This window comes from Pteropus vampyrus, unplaced genomic scaffold, assembly GCF_000151845.1.
Source record: "Pteropus vampyrus isolate Shadow unplaced genomic scaffold, Pvam_2.0 Scaffold629, whole genome shotgun sequence".
NCBI classification, from domain to species: Eukaryota; Metazoa; Chordata; class Mammalia; order Chiroptera; family Pteropodidae; genus Pteropus; species Pteropus vampyrus.
Genome location: NW_011889410.1, coordinates 34,137 through 53,018, shown reverse-complemented (window position 1 = coordinate 53,018; position 18,882 = coordinate 34,137). Strand labels below are relative to the sequence as shown.

Genomic DNA, 18,882 nt, shown 5'->3' with positions numbered 1-18,882 from the left:
GTTATCTCGTTGCTCAGTCTCATCTGTGTAAACTAGTCCGTCAGTGTCCTTAAGTGTAGGGTTTTCTTACCTTTATGAGGTCGACATGACGTTTTCAAATACTAGTTTCTATTGTTACATTTAGGGAAAAAACAGCCATGGCTGCAGCAGCGTAATAACCCCTGAGTCCCAGTTCTCCGCAGTGTGAGACACGTTGCAAGGCCAGATTGGTAGTTTGTTTTTCTGTGTTCTTAGAGGTGACCCCCTAAATGATCAGCACCATCAGTTGGCTAACTTGAGGTTCAAGTCCTAAAATGACAGAGACATAATACAGTAAGTCCTCACTTAATGTCGTTGATAGGTTCAGTGACTTTAAGCACGTAATGTTATATGGTTAAACCAATTTGAATGTGTAACGCAACCGATTTCACCACAGGCTGATCGATAGGACACTTAAGTTCCTACAGCATCTCATCAACGTCATAACAAAACGTTGAACAAAATGATATTATTCGAGGACCTGCTGCCATGGATTTAGGGCTCAAACCCAGGCCCGATTCTGAAACCTGGGTTCCCAAGCACTATGCGATCATCATGCCTACTAGTTTTTTGTGCGGTTTTGTTTCATTGCTTCGTTTCCCATTTGGATTTTGCCTGTTTTCTGCCATTTTTTAAATTGTCTGCTTCCAAGCCCGGGGCGTGCCTTCTGTTCAGCGGCTGCCTGCCCGCCTTGGTCAGGCACCCCGTCCCCAGTTCCACTTGCTAACGTCGCTTCGCTTGTATGTTGACCCCTGACTTGCTTTGTCTTTCAGTGTGGCATTTGCAGTAAACCGATGGGTGAGCTCCTGGGTCAGATCTTCATCCACCGTGACACCATCCACTGTGGGAAGTGCTATGAGAAGCTCTTCTAGGTGAGTGCCAGCGCCCCAGAGGCCAAGCAGCCAGGATTGTTAAAGGAAACGAATGTGCCCTGGTCCCTCTCTGCGTCAACCCAGGACGCTGCTGGCTCTCTTAGCCTTTATGTTCATGGGGCCCCGCACCCTCATTTCCCCATGTGCTATGATACTTTGAAGTCTTACATGGAAAGAGCCTCCCCAGGGCCACTCGCAAGTTGCAGAGGTCGCAGACTCTTCCTCTCAAGAAGCGCCTTCCATGCAGTACCCCCAGTTGAGCCCACTAGCTGCCCTGGCGGGCTGGCTGGGCCCGTGTTCTTAGCCTCACGGGGGGACAAGGAAATAAAGACCTAGAAAGGAACAGGGCCTGGAGAGACACCTAGCTGGATGGCAGTCGGTACCTGAACCCGGACTTCGGATTCAGGTCCAGGGCCTTTCGTTATAGTGCCTTGGACAGGCGTCAGATCGGAACCCAGCAGCCAAAATGTTTAGCGAAACAAGATACAGCCGGGGGGTCCCGCAGCCGGCAAGGGCCGGGATAAACAGGCATGTGTGGGAGCGGGTAGTGCCATCGTAGGGCTGGCCCAACCAGGAGGGGTTGCTTGGGACTACGTTGTCGACACTGCCCGAAGACAGATTTGCATGTGACAAGCCAGCAGAATTGACCTGAGTGTCTGAGGTGCATGCGCCCACTGTGCATAGGGCACCGCCTTCCCAGATCCTGGCGGCCCCCACTCTTCAGCAGCGCCTCGGCCAGAAGCACAGAGCAGAATATGTCCCTCGAAGGCAATGGGAGTGGGTCGCAATCAAGCGCTCCACCGGCTCCAAGCCAGTTCCGCCTTCTCCCCAGAAGGCACACTGCTGTTACTAGATGGTTGCTGCTGATGGCTGGAGCAGTCACCATGCGAAGAGCCTGTGGCTGGCCGCTGGACTGCATGTGGGTTTCCAGTCTCATGGCTGCCTCTGTTTTCTTTCAGCTCCCTCAGACTGAGAAGAAGCTGATGACTCCTGGACAAGATTGGCCATCCCCAGTTGTCCCAAGTTGCTGGCTCCTTTTCCTCCACTTCCTCCCCATTTGATCGCTTTGTGCTTTTTGCCTCTCTCAAGTTGAATTTGCTGACATCGAGCAGTGTATCTTAATGATGCTACGATAATTACTTGTGCGTGTAGCTTTTTACAGCTCAGAAAGCACTTCATATCCACGATCTTCTTTCAGGCTCAAGCAAAGAGGATTAAACAAGAATCCCATCTTTGCTCCCCTAAGGCATGTCGGCTTCCTGATGACTTTAGGTGGCTAGATCTGGTGTGATAGGCAGGAACGTTGGATTCAGTGTGTCCTGACTCGAGACAGAGAGCAAATCACATCTGGGTTCGCAAGTCTGAGGGTACCTTTGGCACTTGACAGCGGAGGGAGACCCCTGCAACTTCTGAGGGGTCGGGGGGCCGAAGACTGTTGACGATCCCCGGTGGGTAAATCGCAGACATTGAATACTAGGAATTGGCATAGGCCAATGTTTAGCTTGTCTATTTGCCATATATACATTTTTGAACTTTCCATGTACTTTTAAAAGTAGTTAGTTGCTTTTGATTGAGTCATATAGCAGATTTTTATTACCTCCTTCTACCCACCTTTCAGTTCATTTGAGGTTTTTTGGTTTTTTTTCTTGCAGGCACGTATTAGAAAGTTTATACAATTTGGTTAAAATTCTATAGCACGTGATTCGTAGGAGGCTACTGACCAAAGGGACATCTGTGTCTGAATCTTGATAGCTGATCAATACGTTTGCCTTCAATCCCTGATCCCTAAGTTTTATACAGAAATTTCCTAAAGTAGGCTTTAGAGTGTGTGTACTCCAGGGTTAAGAAGGGAGAAAAGCAGCTAACATTTTCCGTACCAGACGTGAGCACAGAGCGATGGCGTTAATCCTCGTACCAGTTCTCAATAGAGGGCCTTCTGTCCCCAGTTTACAGGTGAGGATATTCAGGCTCAGAGAGGCGCTCACTGCATGATACAGAGTCATCACTGAAATGGCAACCACAATAGCCAGCATTGATTTAGTGCTGAGTACGTGCCAAGCACTGTGCAGACGTTACCTAATCCCACCAGATAACACCGCCCCCTCAGGCACCGCAAGGGCCAAACTGCCCCCCTTCCCTCTCCTCCCCTTTGCATGAAAGCGCTTCTGAACTGAGATGCTTTCTGCTGGGGAGAGATCTGATTCAGAGACCTTCCCAAAGAGGAGTTTGTCAACCCAGGGAAAGCTCCAGTAGGCTAGCCATGACCACAGAGCCTTCAGTGACCTCCTATTTTCCAGTCCAGACTCTGGTCCACGCTAGCGGAACGTGGAAGTCAATTGGCCAACTGGACAGACACAGGCCCATCTGTGCGGTTAGCCAATGCTCTGCTCAGGTCCGACCGGGCTCGTCCGCCTTTTGGACCAGCACCACTGTGTAAGCTCCTTGAGAGGAGGAACAACCTGAGAATGTTTCTTATGGAAAATGAGGGCCTCTTCTCCTGATTTAATGAGAAAATATCTACCCCTCCGCTTTCTGAGCCCTGTGCACGCTGGCTGGTGGATTTGTTCTCGCCAAGTGATGCATCGATTTGCATAGATGTGCATCAGATTTGCCCGGGAGGGGAACAGTGGCGCAGCATGCCGTGTACTGACACTAGCTATAAACCAGTCTTCCTAAAGTCTAGCCCACAGCGTGGGACTTGGCACATGGTACGTACTGGCTACACATAGGTGCTGAAGGAATGGGTGAAAGGGAAAGAAGGGTCGCTCCTTTGGGTGGAAGGCGCCATCCATGAGGCCTGGTACAGGCCCAGCTGATGGAGTGCAGGATAAAGAGGTCCAAGATAGGCTGGCTTCCCCACCTTCAAGGGAGTTTTAGAACCAACATGCAAGATATTGACAGAAAGCTTACAAGATCAAGATCGATTTCAATCCCAAACAACCTCTTTCAATTCTAAAAAGGCACGGAATTCTACAGACTCTAGGAAGAGGGGTGGTCGCATTACACTTTTGCTTCTTTTTAATTGCCTGATGTTTTTAATCATACTTGCTTAACCCACATTAATGTACACGATTATAATAAATATTAAGATATTACATTGTTAATATCAAGGTTTCCTTTTTTAAGTTAATAACTTGGAGTATTTGGTCGTGTGATTTATTCTCTCCTGTTACCTGAAGCCATTCTCTCTACACAAGCAAGTAAATAAGTGTCAAATCTAAAGAGAATAAAAATAGCAAGGTCTAGAAACTATGCATGCATAGGAAGTAGGAACTCTAGACTTGTCAGATCTTAAGAATATTTTATTCTTTTCGGTCCCTCCTCCCCTTCAATACCATTTCAGACAAGTGGCAGCCTAGTCCTTGTTGCACACTTGGAATGACCAGGAACGCAGTCCCTTACAAGCCCATTTTGTCTGTGGACAGACTCACCTGAGTTCTGTTTAACTATCTATCTACCACTGGTGATCTATAAACCTTCTCTTATGGGTCAGCTCCTAAAATAGATGCATATCAGGTTCTCCCTTTGTCAGCTCTTCTCCCATTTAAATAGCCCTGGTCCCATCAACTCTTCTTTTCCATTCCTCCAGATGTGCACCAATAGGCAAGGCCGTTTCATCAGGCCAGTGCCCCAGGCTGTCAGAATCCTGTTGAATCGTCATTGTGTCTATTGAATGATCCATGCTTCCGAGTTTTATGTCCAAAAATACAATTTGCATACTATCTACATCTTGACTCAGCCCAGGGACAAAAAACGGTGATCCAAGAAGTCAGTCCTAAGACAAAAGACATGACAGAGAAATCCCTCCACTACTAAGCAGGGACCTTGGGACCCAGTGTTCAATAGATATTGAACTAGTGTCTACTTTCTCACCCCGGCCTCAGCCACCATCTTGGCTACAGGAGTATATTTTGGAAAGGAAGATGACATTTTACTATAAAAAAACAGCCATCTCACCTAATGAGGTGTTTCCAGGACTCCTGTTGGTGACAGTATGCCCACCCCTCCCCCCCCGCCCAAAAAATCCCTAAAAAACAAACCTAAAACCTAAGAAAAACCTAAAAAACTCTAAAAAATAACAGGGTAGTGCTAGTTACTTTAAAAATTGTCAGGTCATATCTGATTTTATAAGCATCATTCTCAAATATGACATTTCAGTCAAAGCCTTGGTTATATAACCAATGTTTGTAATGACATCCTGTTAACAAGGAGAGCAGGTTCTCATTGAACCTAGGCAAATAATTGTATTGCCATGAAAATTAATGCTCAAAAAGAATATCCAAATTCTGGAGGGATCTGGCAGGGAGAAAAAGATAAATGTTTCATTTCTGTTTATAAAAGTAGAGTCTACTAAATTGTTACAAGTTATGTATAGCTTGAGAGACATGAGAAAGGAGTTTCTTCTTTTCAGAAAAACAGAACATTTAACATCAGCAATACTCCAAACAAAACCCAGAACCATCCTTCATGACTTCATTCAGTCCTATATAACGAATTCTTGTTCTGCTAATGCTTGGGCTAGCAGTCTCATGAAGCCATCAGCTTCACTGGAGTTCTGGCAATTCTGGCTCAGTCCAATAGTAGGATCTCAAAGTTATTTCAGCAATGCCATCAGAAGCCTGTGCCCCTGGAGCAGCCGGCATAGTCTTTTCCGTGGGCGTCTGAGATGGTCCCTTTTTCTTGAAAATGAAGCATTCTGGCCTGTAGCTGTTTGCAACCGCTTTCAGGGAAGATTCAGTGTAAAAAAAACTGTGCATGACTTAAACGCCATGGTTACATTTCTGATGAGAGTTAATTACAAAAATCATGCGATTGACAAATTTGGTGGTTTCTGTGGCGAGGAGCATTTTAAAAATGACTGGTAATACTCTACTGTTTATTATTTAATATCAGGGCCAAGCAGATCCAGGGCACATGGGGGACAGTGAGGGCACTGGCAAATCTCTAGGAACTTCATACAATTTCTAAAATATTTATATTAATAACATTTTGCCCAAATTTAACAGTGAAGGTTAGTCATGTCTTCTGATTGACAAAGCCCTCCATGCAACTCAATATATCAACTAAACCTAATTATTTTAACACATCTGTTTTTACAATGTAAAAGGGACTTTCCAGGGTCCCTCAGAGAAGGTTGAGATCAGGAATATATAATTTAGGATTTGAGTTTAGGAAGGCAAAATTTCAAAATTGTCAGGTTTGAACCCCCGATTAACTAAGATCATGCATCAATGAGAAACTACTTGGCTTTCTATGTAACCAAAGTGACAAAATATTTTAAAAGTAAACATAGGAAGTAAGGTAATTGTAAAGAACCTTAGTTCTTTCAAAAGTGAGAAGGCTTGGTTTTGAAGTAATAAGGACAAAATAAAATCGACATAAAGCAAAGAAAATTATTCTAAGACACAGAATCTTTGCTTTTTGGGTTACTCAAAAACCAAAGGAAAACCTTTTAGTACCTCTTATTAAGAGCAGACCAATAATCTAAAAAAGTTTCCATTTTTAATAAAATCAAATTCTAGTTTTGCACCAGTGTATTATTTGATATTGCAGCTTATTTTAAAATATCTCGTAAATAAACCAATTGAAAATCAGCCAGCTCTGACCACGAGAAATAAAATTTCTGTGAACCTTCTACAACTTTCGATATTCATTCAGGTTTTGTCTGTCAGCATAAAAAAAAAAGTCCAAACCTGTAGAGGATTTTCATAAGAGTTTATTTCAGCCAAACCAACAGCATATGCCAGGGAGCAAGATCTCAAATGCTCCAGAGGATAAGTTTGAAAGCTTCTTTTATGCATTTGGAATTAAGGAAGGGAACATAAGTGGATTAATGAAGGTGAGAAAGAGCGAGGCGGGAATCGGATTACAGGATAGTTAACGAGATTATGTGCTCTCTTGAGGGTGGCTTTGCTTCTGAGGGGTCTGAAGAGAGGCATTTCAAAGGTGTGTTAACCTAGATACACAAGAACAATGGACAGGACTGGCTTAAAAAAAAAAAAAACTAAAGTTTTAGTTATAAGCCTGGGATGTGACCTACCCAGGTAGGATTCACGATCAGATCACCCTGTGAGGTTACTTTCCATAAAAGTCCTTATTTTGTCCATAGTCCTACACTTTCATCTTTGTCATTCTGGAATGACCAGTCATTCTGGAATGACCAGTCACTATTAGAAAAAATTACTCTTTTTCCTTAACAAAAACATCTTGCGTACCTTATATACTCAATTTAGTAAGTAAGGTGTTAAGTTACCCAAAGATCTTGAAACCTTAGGGGTGACATACTACATACGAAACATAATTATTGTCGAGATAAAGTTCGGTCAGAATAAGTTTCACTTTAAAATATTACATATATATACATACACACACCAACATACATATTAAGTAAAAAAATCCTGGGGATGTGATGTACAGCACGGTGACTATATTTTCTTAACCGCTGTTTTCTAGGATCACAGGGCCAGAACAGCTCTTTCCATAATGTCACCTTTTGTGATGGCCTTGTATACCTATAATACCAGGTGGGCGAGTGGTGGCTTCATGGGACCACAGTTATGGTGTTATGAGGGCCTTCAGGTAAAATGTCCCACCTGGAGTCTTTGACGCTCTGACAGCACCAGATAACCACTTTTTCTTGGCATGGGAAAGAGCTTGATTTAACAGACTCTTATAAGTGCGTTCTGATTAAGGTCTGTGTTCCCTTTCTCAGACATAGCAAACATCAGCAGTTAAAGGCAAAGGAGGTGATGCATGTCCATATCTTGCTCTGTAACCTTTCATTAAAAATTGTTTCCTTTAAATATCTTTATTAAAGAAAAGCCTGTTCATTCCTATCTCCAGTAAAGTAAAAGAAAACTATTTTGCTCCCAAAGGCCCACAAATTCTGGATCTGAAAAGTAATTACAGGCTTCAGTTTTGTCACTGAAGGCTTAGTTAAAGGGTCTGCAGCATTGCAGTCGCCCAGCTCTCGAGAAACAGGCTGGCGGTCTCATCCGGTCCTCCTGGCTCGGACCTGCATTTTTATCAATATCTGCTGGGGACCTGTGCACACCTTCCATTGTGCTACCTGAGCCCCAACCACGACCATTTCTTAACAGCTTTCGGGTCCTGCGGGCCGGGCCCTAGGGCAAACATCCCAAATCTTCCCTGAGTGCAGGAAACCTACCGAAAATGGCAGGAAGCAGCTTGGGTATTCGGTGGGTAATACTAGATCATGAAGTCAAGAGAATAATGGGAGAATGGCATCCTTGACAGTTTTCTGCTTCTAAGTGAACTCTAAAAATGTTCATGTCCCTGTGAAATGCAGGGGGCAGCTGCATTTTTGTCGTGCTCCCCTAGAACGCAGTCCAAGAAAAAATAAACAGGGATCAGGACTTTTATGTCAGAAGGACCACCTGGGGCTTTACTTTTGCACTCGGCCCTGTGCTGACTTGCAATTTTCAAATGGGGGGAGGGTGCCCACTGGTAACTGTTGCGGCACGGCTCGGGTCCAATGAGGAAGAGACAGTGGAACAGGAGCCGCAAAGCCTCCTGAGCATGGCGTCCTGCATGGTGTGCTTGGTGTCCACGTGGCGGGCTGGCGGTCTCCTTGGAGTTGGCGGTCTCCTTGGAGCTAGCCTGAGGCCGGACACAGTCCAGCTCTGCAATGTACACTGCGGAGCTCTGCAATGTACACCCTAGCTCTAGTCGAATACCCCCTTCCATGGCCAGGTGCATCAAGGACAAGGTCAAGGGCTGAGACAAAGGACCCCCACTTCCGAGGGAGCCAGGCGGGCGCCAGGCTGCGAGTGCGAGTGCGCAGGCGCGAGCGGGCCGTGCGCAGTTCCGGAGAGGGGGGCGGAGTTTCTCACCCGATAACGTCTTCCCGCCACGCGAGCTCTGCCCATTCGTCACTGCGGCAGCGGCACCGTTGTGTGGTGGCTGTTTCTTGGGCGCTCTGGCGTTCGGGTCTTCAGGCCTCTCCGGCAGGTAAGGAGTGGGGCCCTGGGTACAGAGAACAACCCAAACCATAGGACTTTCTCCCCAGTGACCGTTGTCATCTTTCGTGGCATCCCAGGGGCCCATGGCCGTACGTGTCGGGTGGAAGGGGGACCCCACTAGATCAGGCCTGGCACTCCGTGGACTCCCCAGGTATATTTACAGACATGGCGATCAGCCTAGGAACTGCAGAGGAACCTGTTCATGCCTAACCTTGCCCAGAACCTTTTCAATCTGCACATCTAGAACAGGTGGCGCTGGCCTTTCACCCCCCGCCCCCCGGAGAGAAAATGGCTTCGGCCCTTCTTCTCCTGGCCTCCGGCAACACTGAGCAGATATATCCCTGCTCCAGAATGGGGGTTCTTTGTAGTAGGGCTGGGGGGGGGTCTAAGGGCGGTAGCGGTAGGTTTAGAGTGGGGAGCATAGGGCAATGAGAATGAGAGGTTTGGGGATAGTCGTTGGGCTCAGATGGGGGCAGGGATCGCATGGGGGAAGGGGTTGTGTGGGGGCAGGGATCGCATGGGAGAAGGGATCGCGTGGGGGCAGGGATTTAGCTGTGGACTTGGCCTCGGTGGGGGGCAGGGAAGGGCTTCAGAGGGGTGGTGCATGAGTGGCAGTGGCACGACTGGCGGGGGTAGGGATTGAGCTGTGGGGGTGGAGCTTGGCATCATGGGTGGGATGGGGTGGGGCTTGGAGGCGGGGCTTGGAGGCAGAGCTTGGGAGGGGTGAGACATGAGTGGCAGGGTTTGGACTTGGGTGGGGGCGTGGCTTGGTGAGGGGGCTTAGGTTAGTGGTTGAGCTTCTGTGAAGGTGGGACTTGGCAGTGGGTGGGTGTGAGGGGCGTGTGGACTTGAGGGTGGGGCAGTCTTAAAAGTAGGATTTCTTCTCCAGCAGTGGACTCCAGGGAGCAGTTCCTCGTATCTCTGCACTGGGGACTTGTGGACAGCTCTGCAGACTTAGAATTGGCACAGCCAGAGAAGTAGCACTTGGGGCAGAACCGTAACAAAGTACTTTTCCCTTGCCTTGGACAGGTCCAGTGGAGCAGTACCCGCCACCCGGGGGCCAGGAGCTGGCCGACTGGACAGAGCTAGAGAGCCGGTTGAGCGTTGAGTGCAGGTGCAATCCCCGCATTTGCACCACCAGAGGGCGCTACTCCGTGAGGTGAGTAACCGCGAGGTGGGCCTATGTTGGGAGGGGCTGCCTGCCAACGTGTACGGACTGTCGTCGGGTAGGGTCACAACTAAGAGAGTTTTCTGGGTCCCTTTTCTGACCCTGATTCTAGCTCCTACACAATTTAAAATCATACGCTCTTGATTTTTCAGCACTTGATCCTTGCTGCCCACCCCATCTCCCCTCCCTCTCCCCAGCCCCTCGTTGCTAGGACACTTCGTTTGTTGGAGGCCAGTGACATCGCCTGTTGCTCCTCGAGGACCTTTACCACATGACACCCATCTACGATAGAAAGCCCTGGTCCATGCTGTTCTCGGTATCCATGGCAACAGTGCAGCTTGTCACACGTTCTCCACACCCGCCCGTTTTCATTGCATTGCACGGAACTCCAGCCATCTTTTTCATCTGTCGGACATTTTCCGAAAGAGGAGAACTCTGTATCTCCCTCCTCCTGCCTTTGCCCTGGCAAAGAGGGTGCCAGGTGCCCTGAGGCCTGCACAGCCCTAAGCGGGGGAGTGGGACGTTCTGTCCTCTCCTGCTTTGGAGAGCTTCGTCGGTGTCCCCAGGCATCAGTTGGTGCCTCCTGACACAGGCCTTTTCACCACAGGCACCTGCAGCACACGTAGCAGAGTCCTTGGACTTTGAAGAGGAAGCCACAGCAGGAGGAGGTCAGCAGGGAGGGGATGAAGTGGGGGGACGCGAGCTGGGGCGGCCCTTCTGTACTCCACCAAATGACTACGGGAGCCCGGAAAGCAGGGACTGAATCCCTGCGAATAGGGGTGGGAACAGAGGAGGGGCTTGTGGTGGCGGGTGGCGGTGGCGGTGGGGATGGGGGTGGGCAGTAATGGTGCTTTCACCCCATTTGCTTTACAGGCTGTGGAAACCTAGGACACTTCTGCCTTTGTACTTGGCAGTGGCTCAGAATTGACAGTCTCGGTCAAACTCTGAGCAGATCACGACCCCTAGTCTTAGATCAGTCCATAGAGAGTGGTCACAATGAGTGCCGTGATGCTCTTAGAGGATTGGTGCAAGGGGATGGATCTGGACCCCAGGAAGGCCCTGCTGATCGTGGGGATCCCTGTGGAGTGTGAGGAGGCAGAAATTAAAGAGACGGTGAAGGCAGGCTTGCAGCTCCTGTGCAACTACAGGATGCTGGGCAGAATGTTCCGAAGGGAAGACAGTTCTAAGGCAGTCTTCATCGAATTGGCTGAAGCCGTCGATTTCTCTGCGATTCCTACTCAGATACCAGGAAAGGGAGGTGCCTGGGAAGTGGTGGTGCAACCCCGTAACCCCGATGACGAATTCCTCACTAGACTGAGCTACTTCCTGAAGGGTGAGGGCCGGAGGATGGTCGATGTGGCCCAAACCCTGGGGTACGGCACTGCCACTGAGGGCATGGAGCCAGGGCTTTTCCCCCAAGTCAAACCAATAGTTTTGCAGCCTCTGAAAGAAAGCATGTGGTACCGAAAGCTCAAAGTGTTTTCAGGAAGCACTTTCCCAGGCCCAGGCGAAGAGAGTTTCGAAGTCTGGCTGGAGCAGGTCACTGAGATTATGCAGGTATGGCAGGTGTCTGAGATAGAGAAGAGGCGCCGTTTGCTGGAGAGCCTGCGCGGCCCCGCCCTGTCCATCATGCGGGTGCTCCGGGCCCACAATGACACTATGACTGCGGAGCAATGCCTGGATGCCCTGAAGCAGATCTTTGGGAGCAAAGAGGACCATAGAACCGCGCAGTTTAAGTTTCTCCAGGCCTTTCAGATGTCTAGAGAAAAAACCTCTGTTTTTTTGCTGCGCTTAGAGCCCCTGCTGCAGAAGGCTGTGCAGCACAGCCCAATGTCGGTGCGCAGCACAGACCTGATCCGCCTGAAGCACATGCTAGCTCGGGCCAACCTGACCAGCACCCTCCGGGGCAAGCTGGAGATCCTGGATCAGCGTGGCTGTCCTCCCACTTTTCTGGAGTTAATAAAGCTCATTCGCGATGAAGAAGAGTGGGAGACCACCTTGGCAGTGATGAAGGAGAAAGAGAGGAATGGAGCAAGGAGCCCCAGGGCGTCTGGTAGGCAGGGAATAGCTGAAGCCATTTTCTCCATGCCTCAGGTCCTCATGCAGGCAGGGCCATCTTGTGAGAGCAGCACCCAGACCGTCCAGGAAGGGGCGGTGCCATCTGTGAAGCGCAGGCGACAGCCCTGCGGCGGTGCTGAGGGGGAAGGCCACAATCAGACCACATACCCTAAGATGGAAAACCAACCTCCTGTGACGGAGACAGCGCAGTTTGTAGCACAGGTGTCGGGAAACGAGGCAGGGGCTGGGGCTATGAGCCACCCCAAGCCCTAGGAAACAGAGGCTCAACAGATCCAGGTACCCCATCCCCTGGAATGCAGAAAAAAGGTTCTCACAAAAGGAAGGGGAGGTTCCCACAGAGAGCAGAGGTCGAGAGTGGGGCAGAGGGGCAGGGCAGCCAGGCCGAGGCCAGGCCCACCCTCCCTCCAGCAGCTGAGAGGGTCTCTGCCCAAAAATGCAAAGTTGCGTCAGGAAGAATCCAGCACAAGACCCAGAAGATAGACCAGCGATGCAAACATGGGGCCACCACACCTGGCGAAGGGCGTGCGCAGGCCATGAGCAGTCACACCGCCACGGCAGAAGAGGAAGGAGATACAACGGGGGATTCTGACCTCGACGCCGTCGTGTGCCCACCCGTAGACACCTACGCTCTGGGCTGTGAGCTAAGAATGCAGACCGGCCGCTGGGCCCCCTGGGGCCTGGAGGAGCCTTCCCCAGGGAATCTTTCCCCAAGAGAAGCTGGCATCGGCCCCGAAGAGCTGCAAGGCAGAGAGGTAGTGGCCCCCCTCCGGAGGGGTGACCGCAGGGTCCAGCCTGTCTTCAGAATCGTCTACACCGCTCTCGGGGAGCCCCAGGAAGGAAGCACCGACGAGCCCCTGCGCCAGTAAGGCCAGGAGACCCAAAGGCCCTGGAGCCCAGTGCCAGCCTGCAGGCACTTTCCTCCCCCTGTGGCCTGGAAGGGTTCCGGGGGCCAGGAGAGTGAAGGCAGGCAGGGGGTCGCTGGGTACTGGGGCTCCTGCCCCACAGCTGATGTTGGGGGGCAGGGAAGCTTTTGTTCCAAAGCAGGAGGAGGAGGAGGAGGATGAAGATAACGAGGTGGAGGAGGAGAGCAGGAGAAGGAAGAGTCGAAGGTTTTTTTGGGGGGGAGGGGGGGGGGAGTAGGTAGGGGGTGTTTTTTCTGCTTGTTATTGTAGAGCCACTGGAGACCTGGAGAGAGCAGGCAGGAGGACTGGGCCTGGCTTGTCGAACCACCACTCCGCAGCTGCCAAGGCCAAGGTCAGCCCCAAACACTGCCAACTCGGGCAGTCGGCCTGGGAGCAACCTTGAGCGGCCTGTCCCCAGGTGCGCGTGCACCTGCCTGGGTGTCCTGGCCTACCTACCGGGGCAGCCCCCTCTCTGCCCTGTGCTGTGAGCTCCACCGCCAGCCAGCGCTCTGCTCAGTCTCATCCTTGTGAGCTCGGTCTCTGCTTTCTCAGTGTAGTTAGGCCAACTGCTGCTTGTTCTTGTGGAGATGTGTGTTCTGCTCTGAGCAGCTCCCCCATCCTGGAGACCCCGAGCCCAGTCCCAGGAGATGGCGGGAAGGATGGACGAGGGCATAGTTGACACCCGTGACCTCGGGAAGGAAGAACCGGACCAGGAATGGAGAGAGACTGCCAGAGTCTCCACGAGGACTGTGCTCTGATGTGCCACCCTGTTGTTCCTTGTGACTCAGTTTCCTCGGCTTGGTGGAATGTCCCCTGCTGTGTTTTCCAGCGTCCTGTGACTGTCCTGTGCGTGCCATAGGGCAGTGCCAGGCCCCAGCATGTCGGCTGGTGGGGGGTGCCCTGCAGGGAGTGGACATCACCAGCGTCCATCGTCCTGCACAGAAAGATCATGGGGACCCTTGAGGGGGACTGTGGCGGAGGGGGAGGGCCGAGGTAGAGGGTGCACCTGAGGCACCCCCGCGAGGACCTCAGGAGGAGCGGGGCTGAGACCTCTTGGCTGTAGTGGCTGTTAGAAGTTCCTATCTGCGTTGGCTTTGTTTCTTCATTGGTTTCAGTAAATGTTTTTCTTCAATAAATTTCATTAAATGTTTCAGCTGGGTCTCGCCTCTGCTGTGGGAAATGGAGGGTGGCTGCTTGGGGCGGGGTTGGGGACAACGGTGGCCTGGGACTCTGAGTCCACATTGGGCTATGGAGGGGTTAGAGTCCATAAGGGCCGTGAGGGCCTCTTGTCTGGAAATCGTGGGGACCGTCAGTGGCTGATTGGGTCCCCAGGGAACTTGGGGAGCTCCCAGGAATAAGGGGGTTAGACATGGAAGAGAGAGGGGCAGCAGGCAGGACTGGAGGTCCTGGGATTCCTGGCAGGGGCGTGGGGGCGTGGGGGCTCGGGATGCCCCGTCAGTCAGGGATGTCACGTGTGCAGTCCCAGAGACCGGCCACGCACAGGGGCCCAAGCGTGAGGTAGGCACTTCTGCTGTGAGCTCGGTGCAGCACTCCAGGGTCGGCCGGGGTGCGTTGCCAGCCCACCCGGACCAGTTGACAAGTGTCCAGGTTTGGTGTAGCCATTGAGAGACACTTGGGGGCCTGGGGGTGTGCTGGCTGAAGAGAAGGGAGTTTGTGTGAGAGGCTGCTCGTGTGTGGGGCTATTTGGTGGGTTTTGAATCCTAGGACTGTGAGGCAGCCACTTTCCCCCCACCCCCTCCCATGGACGGAAGACTCGAGGAAGGCCTCACCCTGGACCCTGGGAATCGGCCCGCCTCCTCCTGGGGCTGGCACAGAAAAGACGTCCCTGGGCCAGCGCCGGGCTTCTGGAGGCCACCGCTCCCAGCCTTTTGTCCTGTCTGAAACAGCCCCTCCCCGCCATAGCGGTCATTTAGAAAGATGCGTGTGCAGCTTCCTCCCTGTCGCCTCCTTTTTCATTTGCCTGTTCGGCAGGCCCCTGACTCGTTCACCTAGAACCAAAAGGGCAAGGTTCGAAGCCCATCTGTTGGCCAGCTAGTTCCCCGTTCCTGGGGGACAGGTACAGGTCCCTCGCTGCTTTACACCCCACATTCCTCCTCAGCCAAGCTTTGCCTATGACTGGGAGCGCACTCTGCCCGATGAGTGTTTTCCTACCCAAAGTCCCTTCATTTGGGGGCCCCCTCTCAAGGCCACGATCCCCTTCTAGGCCTCACCCCTCCTTCTGGAGCCTGGAGCAGGGCCTGCCTCCCAAGCCACTGTCTCAACACACAGTCCTTCCTGTGAGTCCTTTAGCCACCCGCACCTCTGGCTGTCTTGCTTTTTCCCCAGTTAAACTTCCCTTGAGTCCACTGTGACCCTGGAAAAGAGTGGGTTAAGGAATCCTCCATCCTTGCGTGTCCTGAAGAATGATTTACTGCAAAGAAGCATTGTTATGGGCTGAACTGCATCCTTATCAAAATCTGTATTTTGAAGTCCTAACCCCCAGCGCCTCAGAATGTGACTGATTTGGAGACAGGGTCTTTACAGAGATAATTAAGGTAAAGCTAGGTCGTTAGTGAGCCCTACTCCAATATGAATGGTGTCCTTATAAAGGGGATATTTGGGCACTCAGATAGATAGACATGAAGGAAATGACATGAAGAGACAAAGGGGGAGATGACCATATCTTGGTCTTGGACTTCTGGCCTCCAAAATCATGAGACAATATATTTCCACTGTTTGAGCCACCTAGTGTGTGGTACCTCGCCCTGCCCGTGCAAATTCATACAACCCCCCTTCCCCATATGACTGAGGGAAGCCTCTCTTGTTTACCTCTGACAAGGCTAGACAAAGATGCTCCAAATTTCTCATCTTTATTTCTTTAAAAAGCAGCGGTCCCCAACCTTTCTGGCACCAGGGACCAGTACTCCTATGGGAATCCAGTGCCTGATGATCTGAGGTGGAGCTGAGGCGGTGATGCTGGGGATGCTGGGAGCGGCTGCAAATTCAGGTGAAGCTTCGCTCACTGGCCAGCCTCTTACTTCCTACTATGCTGCCCAGTTCCTAACATGCCATGGACTAGTACTGGTCCGCGACCTGGGGGTTGGGGCCCCCTGTCCTAGATGATTAGTTGAACTGCTTATTCCACTAACCAATGGGAACAGGATGCTCATTAACCAAGTTTGGTTTAGCCCTTGTCCTCCCTGCAGACCCCTGAACTTGGCCCACCCTCAGCCTGAGGCAGCAGACAAGCTGGCCTCAGGTAAAACCTTTTCTGATTTACTATGCCATCATCCTCACTACTCCCTTGAAAAGAAAACCCTTCACTGCTTAAACGCTGAGATGCTTGCAGACTCTTTGGTCCACATGTTCTCCCTATTGCAATAGTCCTTTTGAGTAAAGTCTCTCTTTATCGAGTCAGGATCTGTTTTAATTTGACCGGCCCTTGGACCCCTGTCCTCACCCAAGTGTTTGTAGTGGCCTCTTGGCTCCTTTGTGTCCTTTCCTGGCTGGAGAAATCAAAATCCACAGTGGCTAGTCATACCTCCTCATCTAATCCAGTGACTGGATAGTTGTCCCTTGTGACATGGTAGTAAGGAGTTACTTTTATTCTTTCTGGTGAAGAGGATTTTTTTTTTTGCCCTTTCTGTGAGGCCTCTTCTGTTTTTCCTCTAATTCCAGAAATCACACGGGTGGAGGAAGGGTTCCCTGGAGGATGAGAGGGGCTTCTTCTGGATTTCTGAACCCAGAAGTTGCAGAGGGGGCTTGAGGGAAGGGAGAGAGGTGCTTTGAATCCAGAAACTGCATAAGAGGTGACATCGGCTCCGCCATCTGGGTGATTTGAGGAGGGTTCTCTTGGCTTTCGGACCCCAGAGATCAACGTGGAGGATCCTTAGGCTTCTGAACTTGGGGACTGTGTGGGGTATCCCCTTGGCTCTCAGATCCAGAGTGTGGGAACTTAAAACCGGCAAGACTATTTCCTGGTCCTTTTAAAGAAACTTGTTTTTTTTTCTCTTTGGTTTAACTATCTATTATCCCATGGATAATTTACTCTATCGGGCACCTCTTTGTCCTTCCTGCTCACTACATGCTTTGGTATTACAGAACTAATTCAGTTCCATATCTCCAAAACTGGCGAAATTTTACCAAAGGCTATTTAGAACTTCAGTGACCTCTTTGGAAAACCTGGGGTCTCCCCGAATTGGCTCATCTAAAATTTCTCTCTTCCCATCATCCCCGGTTCTCCTGTCTCCTTTTTACCACCTTAGACCTTCCCTTCAGGCCCCCTAAATCCTTTTCTCTGTTCCCCTTCTACGCCCCTACTTCCCTCATCCTATCCACCCCTGCCAGACCTTTCCCTCCCAACTTCAGCCCCTCAACTGCCTATAGTCACTAGATATTTAGGTCCCTGCCCGCTTTGGGGGCTCTCCAGGAAGTCAGGAAAAATCTAATTGAAAACACACTGGATATTTTATTTACTCAGATAGCTTTGGAGACACCCTGATGACCGCTTGATGTCTCTTCTCCCTCACCCCAAATTTAGTCCACGGCCTCCATAAGATTTACACATCAGGGATAAAAAGTCTCAAAAAGCCTCCTCTGCAAATATCCGTGGTATGCTTTAACCCTCATTGAACAGCTAACCACAACTTGTTCCATCTGCCATAGATGTAATCCCGGTAAAAATGTAAAGGTGAGGCAAAGAACAGAGTCAACTTTTTAAAAATATGAAACAGTAAGTTTGCATTTCTGTGTGCATACCTGACTCACGCTAAAAATTTTAGAATTGAAACCACAAGACCTCTATTTACGTTTGTTTGTGTGTTTATGTGCGTATATAGTTTCCTATCTCCAGATGGTATTCCCAAATTAATATCTAAAATCCATTAAAGGAGCCTTAATTTAATTGGCTTTGAGATAATTAAGTGCTTATGTAAATTAAATATTCTTAAAACTCCTAGGAATGTAGAAACTGAAATGTTTTCACAATTCAAGTTCCATAATTAAGTGAATGTTTTGGCAAATAAATGCTTAATATCATTGGCTTAATAAAGCCTGCTTTGTCTCTCAGTTATCAGCATTAAGCATATACAAGCATTCATTCTTGTTTTACCTAGGGATACTCTTCCTAAACTTATACAGGTTTATTAGTCAAATAAATTAATATTAAATTTACTAGATATTTTAAATTACAAAAACAATAAACCTGAATTTATTCAAATTGAGTCATTATTCTGACCACCTTTATTTCAACAACAATTGTATGTTATGATATAGTTGGTTAAAAATAGTTTCCAATTTTTTTTGGTAACTTATAACCTTAGACTTACAGTAAACTGAAATAAGTATTAGATATTCTTTAAATATCTAGATCATTTCTCAGTAAGATAAAAAGTTGAAATGTTAATTACTGGGCATAAGTTTAAATTTATATACATTTTTCTTCTTTTTATATAGTACGGAGAGGCTGAATATATTTTGATCTGTTAATAAGCATGTTCTTTTTTGGCACACTGAGAAATCGTAAGGAAGTATATACCTATAAATATTATCAAACGTATATTCAATCTTTGCTAGTCTACCACAAAATGCTGTATATGACAGACAGTTCAAAATGATCAACCTCCTAGTTTTCTCTGTAAAGTAAAAGTTACTGGTGGTTAAAAGTTATAATCGCTATGTGTGAATGAAATTAGTAGCAGCAAAAATTTTGACAGTCAGCTGACCACAGACAGAAACTTTTCCTGTCAACCCCCAAGTGATCGTTTCTTCTTGCTTTCCCAGAATCTTTCCTTAAAAGATTCTGCTCATCTTTTCTTGCTCTTCATTACCTTATAAAAGAAAAGCCTTTTTCTGTTTGATTT

The 18,882-nt window shown here is 49.3% G+C and overlaps 2 protein-coding genes across 4 annotated transcripts in view; both read left to right on the top strand.

Moving 5' to 3' along the window:
- The window catches only part of ZNF185 (zinc finger protein 185 with LIM domain), a 48,170-nt gene extending 46,141 nt beyond the window's left edge, over positions 1-2,029 (top strand). For all 3 annotated transcript variants that reach the window (XM_023525801.1, XM_023525800.1, XM_023525798.1), the window contains 2 exons: positions 792-890; positions 1,850-2,029. In XM_023525801.1, coding sequence (XP_023381569.1) covers positions 792-890 — 99 coding nt within the window. In that variant the 3' untranslated portion in view covers positions 1,850-2,029. The remainder of the gene's footprint in view (positions 1-791; positions 891-1,849) is intronic.
- Positions 2,030-11,036: 9,007 nt separating this feature from the next.
- Positions 11,037-12,985, top strand: PNMA5 (PNMA family member 5). The gene is given in 2 exon segments (XM_011384818.2): positions 11,037-12,395; positions 12,650-12,985. Coding segments are annotated over 2 exon segments (1,695 nt in total).
- The last annotated feature ends 5,897 nt before the right edge of the window (positions 12,986-18,882 follow it).